Source organism: Vigna umbellata, chromosome 1, assembly GCF_029865625.1.
Source record: "Vigna umbellata cultivar VRB3 chromosome 1, Vumbellata_1.0, whole genome shotgun sequence".
In the NCBI taxonomy this organism is placed as follows: domain Eukaryota; kingdom Viridiplantae; phylum Streptophyta; class Magnoliopsida; order Fabales; family Fabaceae; genus Vigna; species Vigna umbellata.
In genome coordinates, this window is record NC_142165.1 from 93835297 (window position 1) to 93847540 (window position 12244).

Genomic DNA, 12244 nt, shown 5'->3' on the forward strand with positions numbered 1-12244 from the left:
AAATTTCACGGTGTTTAATTAATTTTGAAAATAAGGAACTTAAATAATTTTTTCAAGCAAAAATAAAATAATAAATATTTTTTTATAAAATTAAATTTTAATAAAATAAAATTAGGTAGGTGGGTTGGTGGGTCAATCCGGTCCACCACGGGTTCAACCCGCATGAACCGGGTTTAAATGAGTCGGATTGAAATCTGACCCGCATAAAAAAATACAATTTTTTCAAACCCAACCCGGCTCAAACCCGTGGTGGACCGAGTTGGCTTGCGGATTGTGACCAATTTTGACAGCTTTACTCTACAGTACACACAGTGTTATAAAAAAAATAAATTATTTTTTTAAGATATAAAATTAATTAAAAAATGAATCAATTTATACAAACTTTTTCTTATATTTTTCATACATTTTTAATTTAATTTTAATTTGCAAGAAATATTTTTCATTTCTTTTTTACATTTTTCTTTCTAAGAAATCATATCATAAATTAAATATCTTAGCATCACATGATATATTTTTAATGAATTAATTTAGATAAATACATAAGGTTATATATATATATATATATATATATATATATATATATTTAATGATATTGTTAATCAAATCAAGAAAGTATCTTTTAATTAATACGATTTTGAACTTAAAGATTTTAGATTAATTAATATATCTTGATTTCAAAGATTTTGGCTAATTTAAAAAAGAAATCGATAGCCGTAAAGAGTTTTAACGAGTGAAAATATTGAAAAGGAATCCATTCATTGATTTGATTCATTAAAGTTATAAAAACCAGGCATTATTTCTAGGTTTGTTTGTCTGTGAAATCCCCAAAATCTCAAACCCGCATCCAATCCAAACCACACCACAATCGCACACCCATTTCCTTTTCTCTTGCTTCTTTTCCCACTCTCCGCTTCTCACATCAACCCAACCCTAGCCCCATCCTGCTCTTCCAATCGCTCCAATTTTTTCTCCCTCTCTACAATCGATCTTCGATCCGCTTCGTCGTTCTCCCAAATCGCTACAGATTATCCGCTGTTTCGACCGTCGCAAGGAGGAGGAGGAGTTCTTAGCGATTCGCACTCGAAGCTTCCGACGGCTCATCGGAGAGATTCGTTACGAATCTCAACGCGCTTTCTTCGACTCGAGATATCCACCGAAGGAACGAATCTTCTTCGTTGGATTGCACTTTTATGCCCTAATTGTTGCTGCGGCTTCTTCGGATTTCTGATTTTGGAGGGTTTGGTTCACCGGATTCGGATTCATCTGATTCGCAGTCTCGATCGTTTGATAACGATCTTGTTGCGCTGGTTCCGAACCTTTGGACGGAATTTTGATTCTCTGGATTCCGAGTGCGGTCGATTTTTGTCACGGACTGAAGATTTGTCACCCGGTTGCTCGTGAAGAATTCTGGAAGTGAAAATTAAATCTCCTTGTTGTGGTGGTTCGATTTGTTCGATTTTAACCTTAGTAATCTGCAAGTTGAGAAGAGAAAGAAAAAGAGCTTTGCTATATTGTACTGTTTGATTTTCATTTTAGTTTTAATACGAGGGCCATTTTTCATATTATTTCAGAGGCCCTTTGATTATCGTCCTTTGTTATTATTGGTTCTAAGATAATCTTTTTTATAGATAGAAAGAGAAATATACCATGGCGGTGTATTATAAATTTAAGAGTGCAAGAGATTATGATTCAATTCCCATGGACGGTCCTTTCATCTCTGTTGGTACATTGAAAGAAAAAATATTTGAATCCAAGCATTTAGGGAGGGGTACTGATTTCGACCTTGTGGTCACCAACGCCCAGACCAATGAAGGTTGGTTCTGATTTTGATTAAACTATTCTCTTTAACTAGTGGTTTGGGGGCGATAATATGAGTGTGGGTTTTAGTCTTTTATTTTAATTCGGGGCTTAATTATAAATTTAAACAAGAATGTGTTGCATATTCTTTAGCTTTGAGGAGGGGCTCTCCTTGGATAAACTCGCAGTATTTATCCACTGCCTCTCCGATGACAATTTACTAGTTCTATATAACCTTATCTGTCAACGAAACTGAAATAAGTTTGAGTTGAAATTTATCTTACTCTCCTACAAAGAATAAAAATAAAAATAAAACTGCTTAAAATTGAAAGGGCATGGGGTGTTGATCTGGGTATTAGGATGAAGTTATGCTGCAATTACAGGTGTCCAACTTTGCGAAATCAGTATGGTAGTTCATATAGTAGGCTTTTGTTGAATGACATTTTTACAGTATTTTATAGTTGTCTGTTTGGAATTTCAGAATATCTTGATGAAGAAATGTTGATTCCTAAAAATACCTCAGTCTTAATTCGCCGAGTTCCAGGACGGCCTCGTTTACCAATTGTTACTGAAATAGAGTACTACCCCAAACCTTAAATCTTATTACTGTTGTTGAATTTTTCACAATTAATCAGCCATGGTGTCTGTCAATTTTTTAAACTCCCAGTCATCAATTTGAATATAATTCCACAACCAGAAACTACATTGTTATTTTGAGATGATTTCTTTTCATGTGTTGCAACTATATTTTTGTTCTTTTGCAGACAAAAGGTGGAAAGTAAGGTTGTGGAATCTGAGTCTGGAAACAGAAGCTTACCAGCTGAAGATGCATCTGCCATGAAATATGTCAGTCCCTTTCCTTTTCCTTTTTGCCTTTTATGAACAATTCAACGGAATCCCTTTGAAATTGACGTCTTCATACCTCTTGACAGCCGGAAGATTCAGACTGGGATGAATTTGGCAATGATTTATATTCAATTCCTGATCAAGTGCCTGTTCAATCAAGCAACATAATTCCAGAGGCTCCGCCACCGAACAAAGCTGATGAAGACAGTAAGATTAAAGCCTTTGTTGATACTCCAGCTCTGGATTGGCAACGGTTAGTACAGTATTTTCCTTTCGTTAGCTGTATTGTTTGATGTATGGAGTCATTGCAAGATGGAAAGAATTGTAATGATAATAGTTATTTCCATCTCTTCCAGAGGAAATGGGGATTCCTTCACTCTGAATGACTTGTATCGGAATAGTTATTCCAAGTTTTTTCCTTCCAAACTAATATCATGTTAGGATATCTAACGATGGGGAGAATAGAATGAGTGGGAATGGTATAATAAATTGAATGTTAAAAGTTTTCATTTTATTGTTCAAGGAATCATAATTGAATGGAAACTGTAAGAAGATCAGTACCAATATGTTAAGTGCATATCATGGCTTAAAAAAAAAGCAGGGGATTGAGGGAAGATAAAATAAAGGTGGATGATGGAATGGGATGGAATAATCTATATCAGCTTCCATTCTATTTCACCCCTTTTCTTAACACAGACAAATCGATGGCAACTAATGTCATTCCATGTCCCACCTTTCTAAGAATTCTAATATATCCTTAGGTATTCCCATTGGAGACATTTTTCCACGCAACCAAATGTGCTCTTGTTTTTGTGAAAACATTTTCATTTTGGCTTTATGATATTATTTATTTTAATTTTATCATGCAGTCAAGGTTCAGACTTTGGTACTGGTAGAGGCTTTGGAAGGGGTTCAGGTGGTCGGATGGGGGGTGGACGTGGTTTTGGTGATTCTCTTTGCCTATTCTATATCCACATACTTCCTAGTTATGTTCTGCTTATGATACAAAACTTAATATGCTGATCAACTAATGCTCATTTAATTGCTGATGTGTGGCAGGGATGGAGCGGAAAACACCTCCACAAGGCTATGTGTGTCACAGATGCAAGGTGCCAGGTATGTTGATGCTTCTGAACTTTCTGGTCACCCTCTGCTAGTGAATTTCTGCACAGCAATGTCATTTTTATCTGCTTACTTTTTTTAACCCACTTTTGTCTAGGCCACTTTATTCAGCATTGCCCCACTAATGGTGACCCAAATTATGACATGAGGAAAGTCAAACAGCCTACTGGTATTCCAAGATCCATGCTAATGGTAAATCCACAAGGCTCATATGCTTTACCAAATGGCTCAGTAGCTGTCTTAAAACCAAATGAGTAAGTTCACCGAGATTGTCCTTGTCCATTGTCATATGTAGGCATGATGTTTATTTGATATATTCCTTGCAAACAGGGCTGCTTTTGAGAAAGAAATAGAAGGGTTGCCATCAACACGTTCAATTGGGGACCTACCACCTGAGCTCCACTGTCCCTTGTGTAATAATGTTATGAAAGATGCTGTACTGACAAGCAAGTGTTGCTTTAAAAGCTTTTGTGACAGATGTAGGTTTTTCATTCATCTGTTGTATTTATTGTTTTCAGAATTTGAATATTATGGTAATGTTTCACTAGTTTATAGTTCTTCCTCATTATCCAAGTACGGAATAGTTTACACTGTATTTTCTCTGTTCTTTCTTTCTCTGAAGCTATTGCGTAAAAATCCTTTCTTGAAGTTATGTAATGTTATTTAAAAAATTCTTCAGGTATTAGGGACTATATTATCTCCAAATCTGTGTGCGTATGTGGTGCAACAAATATTCTTGCTGATGATCTCTTACCAAATAAGACACTAAGAGATACCATCAATAGAATATTAGAGTCTGGCAACAGCAGTGCTGAAAATGCTGGGAGCACTTTTCAAGTTCAAGGTTATTGAAACTATCATGATGTCTCTTGAACTATTATCAATTGTTATTGTGCTGGTGTTTACTTTTTTTGTTTTTAATTTTGAGTTTTCAGATATGGAGTCTGCTCGATGTCCACAGCCTAAGATTCCATCCCCAACCTCATCTGCTGCGTCCAAGGGAGAACTAAAGGTTTCACCTGTTAATGAGAAAACAACAAATATAATTGAAACAACTGATGATAAAAAGGCCGTTTCTGCTCCTCAGCAGACCTCAGAGCAAGTTAGGAACATCAGAGTTGTTGATGTAGTATCTGAAGCTACTCATGAGTCTATGAGTGTGAAAGAACCAGCCTCACAAGGGAGTACTCAGCAGGTTGAGGAAGAAGTGCAGCAGAAATTGGTTCCTGCCGATGCTGGTAATATATTGTTGAAACCTATTTTTATTGAGTATGGTTTAGATGGGAAAATATTCTCACTCGTATTTGTATTTTAAACTTCTCAGGAAAGAAAAAGAAGAAGAAGAAAGTCCGTTTGCCCCCAAATGGTAAATCTGCAGTTCTGTGACATGAATAGCTTTATTAGCAAATATTTTTCCTGGACTCAGTGACATGACTGTTTCTAATAATTTGAAATATTTCTTTTTTATATATGTTGCAGATTTGCAGTGGAAAACTCCGCATGACTTTGGGGTTGAGAACTACATGATGCCAATGGGCCCACCTCCAGGCTATAATTCATACTGGAATGGCATGCAACCAATGGATGGATTCATGGCGCCATATGGGGGTCCAATGCAAATGATGGGCTATGGTCTTGGCCCCTTGGACATGCCATTTGCGGGTGGTATGCCACAAGACCCATTTGGCATGCAAGGTTACATGATGCCTGTTGTTCCGCCTCATAGGTACATATTAGTTATTTTAAAACTGAAATTCAGCTCTTTCCCTCGTTGCCACAACAGAAACATGTCCTGGACATCATGGACCTTTTTTGGAACTTATTTATAAGTAATTGCAAGATAGAAAAATACGAAAGAAAAATGAAATAAGTTTCTCCGGAAGTAAATTTGCTGAAGTTATCACTTTTTCTTTTCTTAAGAGATGATTTTTCATTCATACATAAGTTAATTTTTGACTCATGATAATAAGTTTATTTGTTTATATGGGAGTATTATATTGAACTTTTCTGTTGAATTTGGTTGCGCGTTTGTCCATTCCAATGTCGATGCATTGCTATTTAGGATGTCTAATTGTAATATAATAATTTATGACTTATTCAGGGATCTTGCTGACTTCGGTATGGGAATGAATGTTCCACCCCCAGTTATGAGTAGAGAGGAGTTTGAGGCCCGTAAAGCAGATATGAGGCGGAAGCGCGAAAATGAGAGACGGGCTGAAAGGTATGTGGAACTTCTTTTTGATGGCTGGCTTCCATATTCTGATATATATTGATAAGAAGTTTGATTCACCTTAATTTGTGAACTACTAGAAGTCTGATATATATTTCTTCATTGAACAGGGACTTCTCCAAAGATCGAGACTTTGGTAGGGAAGTGAGCAGTGTTGGAGATGTTTCTTCAATGAAATCAAAAACTGTATGTGCTTTTTATTGTCTTAATTTTGCTCTTTTTCTATGGACTTTTATGTGCCATTTACTTTCCTGGGTTTTTCTACCGGAACTTTGGCCAGAAACCTCAAGCCTGCAAAAACGCACTGATTGCACAGATAATCCCACTTGTTATCATACTAAACTTCGAAAGTTAATTGTTTTTTTCATTTATTGATAAAAAAATTATTCAAGTGAGACTCTGGTTGATCACAAAATGATCGAGTGAACAAACGCTCACGCGTCTCACCATAATCCTGTGGTGAAGAGCAACCAATTGGTTCAAAACCAAAGTAGTGGGTAGAGTTGCATTTTTGTGATCATGTGTCAGCATCTCTCGTGATCATTGATCCATACTTATGGACATGCTTTAAACCCTAAAATAGATTAAAATAATTTAAGCCATAATTTTATCTTTGCAATTGAAGTTTTTTCTTTAGACTATCATAATAGCTTTTTTGTTTTTCTGTATTTGGCTTTCCTATTGGTACCGATGCTTACTGAGGAAGATGGAAAAAAATGTAATCATAAAATTGGGCTTCCTATATTTGGATATTTGATTTTGAAACTGTAGGTTGTGTAGAATGTTTCTAATAACTGATTTATGGAATATGGACTTTTCAATTAAGTCTTTTCTTTTAATACTAAATGGGCTAAACCATAGGTGTATGGTTCCATCGGGAGTTAACACTCTACATTCTCATTCAAGGGGTAGCTAAAGGATTTGTGGCGCATTAATTTCTGGCGATGTTTCGCCGTATTAGGGGCCACGTTTTTCCACTTATTTTTATTTTGGGTTCAGCTGGGCCCTGCGAATTATTTTAGATGCTTGCATCATTCATGAAACATTTTATAAATCCACCTTTTGTGAGCACCTAAATTGTAATGTTTAGTAGAACATTTTTTTTTTTCATTTTGAAACACTTTTTTGTTCGAAAAAGCTAAAGTTAATTATAATTACGGTTTAGAGGAACACGTTTATGGAAGCTGGACAATTTATTTGATGAGGATTCTTTAGCCCATCTGGTCAATTGACCATGATGAATAAGTGGGTTTGGGTTGGGCCACTTGCACAAAAATAGAATGAACCCTTAATTATGCGGTTTTAACGTTTTATTTATATTTTATTTGACTGACGAAACGAACGAACCATGGGTTTACTTGGTGTTGTCATAGCTGTTTTTTATAGGGACACCTTGCTTTTTTATTCGGTTGTTTTAATGATTTCCCAATAAAGTTATTGTAAATTGTTAAGATAAATTTAATTACTACCTTTGGGTGCTCCAGAAACTACAGTAAAAATGTCGGGGTACTGTGGAAGCTCTTTCTGTCAATTTATGAAAGTTGTTCTTTTGGAAAGAAAATGAACTAATTTTCTTTTAAAATCGCATACTATTGATAATTTTGAAGTTGACCTTTTGGAAGAAGTGCATTTTATTTTAGTCTTTCATTTTTATTTTATTATTGGGTCTAGTTGCTAGTCCCTCGTGATGTATTTGTCATGTTTTTATTTACTCTTTTAGTCAGTCAAATGTAACAGAACATGGTCCTAATATTTCGGCGTTTTTATTATGGTGCAGAAATCAATTCCACCTTCCTCCGGTAGCGATTACCATCATCATCGTTTCCGTTCGGAGAGACTGTCACCAGAACGGTCTCCGCGGGAGCTCGAACCTCCGCGCCCTGCCAAGAGAAAGTCCGACCACCACTCAGATCGTGAACGCGAAGATAGGGATCGCGACTATGAGCACGACCGTCATCACCATCACCGCCAACACCGTTCAGAATCCTCGTCTAGGAGGTCATCGGAACCAGTGACCAAAGCTCCTTCCAATGCGGCATTAGCGGCAGCTGATCGCAAGCAGAAGGCCAGCGTGTTCTCTCGCATAAGTTTCCCGGGTGAGGAGGAACCCCCCAAGAAGAGAAAGGTCACCGCTTCTTCGACAGCGGAACCGGCCGCCGCGGCCGCCGCTCCCGGTGCCTCTTCGGCACACCTCAAGGCAGTGTCGAACGGGTACTACGAAGGAAGGAAAAGCAGCGCCGCTGCGGATTACGAGTCGAGCGATGATGAGCGGCATTTTAAACGGAGACCTTCGAGGTACGAGCCTTCTCCCCCGCCTCAAGCGATGGAGTGGGAGGACGAAGGAAGACATCCGAGAGGTTCGAGGGAGCGCAAACATAGGTGACATTTTTGATACAGTTGTGCCGGCAACCATTTGCCTACGACGAAGTAAAGAGACATTTTTAACTGCTAGCGGTGCTGTGCCCGTGCTCGCTGAGATTGTTATCAACTTCTCTCTTCCAAACCTTGAAATAAGCTTCCTTTTGGAAGGAATTTATTTCATTGTAACTTTGCTTCCCATCAATTTTCAATAATTTCGCCCTGTAAAATTATCACTTTTTATTCAAATCTAATGAAATGGATCTCTTCATTTTGCCACCACATGATGCTTTCTTGTTTCTATGAACTCTGATCAGTAGATAGTTTATCAATTGCTTTTATATTTCATTTTTACCTTTTCTGTGGAGTAAGACGGATAACAAATTACACTCATTTCTCGAGCTTTAGCTGCACTGCCAATTTTACAATTTCAACAAAACGATTAGTTATTCCAGTACGTCTTATCCATTTCCTTTCTCTACATTTTATTTTCTTATCAAATCCGTAGTGGTGACATATTTAATATATTACCAATTCACTTCTTCGATATAAATTGGTCTTATCTCGTTAATGTTTCCTTTATACGGAGAAGAAGAAAGTCATGAAACATATAAATGGCAGAAAGATTAAAAATATATTTAATGAAAAAAGAATAACAATTTTAGTATTTGAGAATAAATACGTTCTTTGTATTTTTAAGAAGAAAGTCATCAATAATGAAAGAAATAAAAAATAACAAAATTTATTATTATAAAATTTTAACAATACATTTTTTTTATTTCTATTATATGAACAATTTAAATATAGTATTAAAGTAATGACAATAATTAAAAATTAATATTAAAATAATAAAATAAAAATAATAATCCTACTTTTCATTCATTTTTATTTATTTTTTAAATCAAACAAACTTGCATTTTCTTTTCTTTTTTACTCTCAAATAATTTCCTGAACTAAAACAAGGATTAAGTGATTATTCAATTCTATGAATACTTTTTTCTTACACAAAGCTATATTGTTTTTTATTCATGGAAGATTGTTGAGATAATGAGACATTATATTTTGAAACAATTATATTAATTTAATTTTTATATATAATATTTGTTGTGAGATTTTTTTTTTTGTCAAGTAAAAAGAACATGCATTATAGATGTTCTATTCTTTACACACGGGCATTCAAATACATACTTTTGCACAAAGACCTTGTTATTCTTCTTGCATTATATTCCATATTATTGAACTAATGTACCCTTCCAACATATTTATACCTTCAAAAACTACACATCGGTATGTCCTAATACATATTGTTCTCCTACCACACCATAATTTTTTACATAATTGTGATATCATTCGTTTGTAACACTTTTTTCTCTTTTGGTAGTTCAATCCTCCCAACATAATGGTCAAATTGAGTCATTCCATAGCTTTGCTTGAAATTTTCTTCCTTTATCTTTTTGCTCGTATTTGTACTCTTCTTAACAAATGTGCGTTGTTTCCTTGACTCTAGGCAATCTATCTTTTCTCACACACCACGTGAATTATAGAGTTGTATAACTTTATATGGTGATACTTCTATTAATCTCCTTACGCCTACGAGTTATTGATTTTTATTTTTATTTTGCATAATGTTGTATTAAACCTCATTAAGATATTCCTTCCCACTTCTTGGCAATGATAAATAACATTCTTCCCGACTGTAATAGGCCAAGTTGATTCATTTTCTTACATTGCTTCCATAAGTTATATCTTTTTTATCATAACCATTTGGCATCATCTTAGCCCATTTTTCTCCAAAACATCTTGTTCCTTCTTTATGTAGCTTTTCTCTTTATTTCTAGTCATCAACATTGCGATTAATCTATAATCTATCTATGATATATATAAATAAAGGAAACACAAAAGAAAAAATTGGTCACGTGTAGCACAAAAAACCCCATAGAAAAAAAATAAAAACAAAAGTAAAAATATTTTTTTCAAAAGAAGAAAACAAAATGTGACTCATTTTTAGCACGGTACTTTCATGCTCCATGTGTGACTCAACTAATAAATGAAGGAGAATAGCATTTTAATATAGATTTTTCTTAAAATATTTTGACACAATACACATGTTATTTTTTCATTGGACTTAATTGGATTTAGATTACGTCAATAGTAACAAATAAATAATGAATTAGTGAAAAAAATACATGTATACTATATCAAAACAATATAAAAATATCTTTGACAAAATATATTTTCCCTTTTGTAAATAACCTGACTTTTCATTATTCTTCTTTCTTGGACGTTTTTCCTATTTCATATTAAATTATATTGATTTAATATTTAGTTAATGTAATTTAAAATATAACTTTTGATGTATAGATTTTAATGTGATGATTATTAAAATATATATGTATTAAATTTATAAGGATTATTTTAGAGTTATTAAAATTAGGGTTAAATATGTTTTTAGTCCTTAAACTATCACGCGATTTTGGATTTAGTCCCTATTCGAAATTTGTTTCTTTTAGTCCTCTTAGTTTTGAAACTCTTATATTTAGTCCTTAAAATTGAATGACGTTAAATTTTCTTTGATGTGGCAAACGGCGAGCCACGTGTTATGCCACCTTCCCTCGTTATTGTGTGCCACATTGCTTTTCTTCTTCTTTTTATCCTCCTGCGACTCCATAGTCACCTCCACCTTCACCTCCTTCATCTCCATCCCCTGCTCCGCTCATCCGCTCCTCCGCCGACTTCTCTGCATATGTTGTTGGAAGAAGAAGATAAGACGCGAGTAGAAAGACAAAAAGGTTCCCAAGTAGTAAGTAGAAAAAGAAAACAAAAGCAAAGAAAACCTAAAACTTGCCTTTAAGCTCGCCATAGCACTGACCTGATGTAGTTCTTTCAAAGTTATTCATCTATTTAAATTGTCGCCACCCAGATGCAGCTCCCAGCTTGGTTTATGTTTTTCTTTTTATTCAGAACTCCATACCAAATTGTTGCTTTTCCTTTGTCAGATACACTTGATGAGCCAACACTGCCAGTGTCCCGGGGAAGTCAAAGAAATCCAATTTTTGAAATCTTCAAGATTCTGGTAAGCATATTAACAAAAGCCGAGACATATTCTATGGAGTTTCAGTCATGGATGCATTTAAAAAGGATACACAATTCAAAACCTGAAAAAAATTCTAAACTCAAGATTCAATCAAAATATCATAACAATTTCAAGAAGTTTAGAACAAAAACTGTGGGGTTGGGAACAAAATGCGAGTGGACTCGTCTTGACAAAATGAATTATGTATATGAATGTGAGATAAGAAATGTTATTGAGATAAGAAATGCACCGCTCAGTCTCGATCATGCACCGCTCGGTCTCGGTCATGCCTCCGCTCGGTTGCCAGGACTCAATCCATCCACCGCTTCACCGACCACTCGGTCTCGATCATGCCTTCGCTCGGTCTCGATCATGCCTCACTTGAAATGCATCCTAATAGTAAAAGCTTCATTTAGGATGAACAACTCAATGCAATTGAAGTTTTCAAAATCAATAAGACAACAGGTAGTCTCACTGAACTGAACCCAGACCCTCTTCCACAAACCCCTAATAAACAAATCTCAAAGAAGAAAAATAGCGGCACCAAGAGACCCCTAATTGTTGAAGTTGCTGGTGCAGTTTCTGGTGTCGTTTTCCTCTCCCTTATCACCGTTTTATTCCTCATCAAACGTAAAAAGAACGTCTCTGTCAAAAGGACCTGCCGAGAAACCTCCAATTAACCTCCAATGGAAGTCCCGTTCACCATCTCATCGAATAGGTTTCTTCCTTCTCCTCCCGTTTTTCCTCGCTTTATTCCCTCACCGTTTCTTGATCTGTTAATTGCGTCAGTTGGTTGTTATTGCGAATGTATCACTCCA

The 12244-nt window shown here is 35.5% G+C and overlaps 1 protein-coding gene across 2 annotated transcripts; it reads left to right on the forward strand.

The window, feature by feature from the left end:
• Positions 1 to 786: 786 nt before the first annotated feature.
• Positions 787 to 8635, forward strand: LOC124837861 (DWNN domain, a CCHC-type zinc finger). Of its 2 annotated transcripts, XM_047313319.2 has the most exons (16): positions 787 to 1513; positions 1629 to 1813; positions 2279 to 2375; positions 2562 to 2643; positions 2730 to 2896; positions 3513 to 3589; positions 3703 to 3759; positions 3863 to 4019; positions 4096 to 4244; positions 4445 to 4609; positions 4701 to 5003; positions 5090 to 5131; positions 5245 to 5491; positions 5867 to 5986; positions 6106 to 6181; positions 7773 to 8635. In XM_047313319.2, the coding sequence occupies exons 2-16, from the start codon at positions 1648 to 1650 to the stop codon at positions 8376 to 8378; spliced, it is 2511 nt and encodes an 836-aa protein (XP_047169275.1). In that variant the 5' UTR covers positions 787 to 1513; positions 1629 to 1647; the 3' UTR covers positions 8379 to 8635. The 2 variants fall into 2 exon arrangements, with proteins under 2 accessions (XP_047169275.1, XP_047169278.1); XM_047313322.2 differs by lacking the exons at positions 787 to 1513; positions 2279 to 2375 and having other exon boundaries at positions 1702 to 1813.
• The last annotated feature ends 3609 nt before the right edge of the window (positions 8636 to 12244 follow it).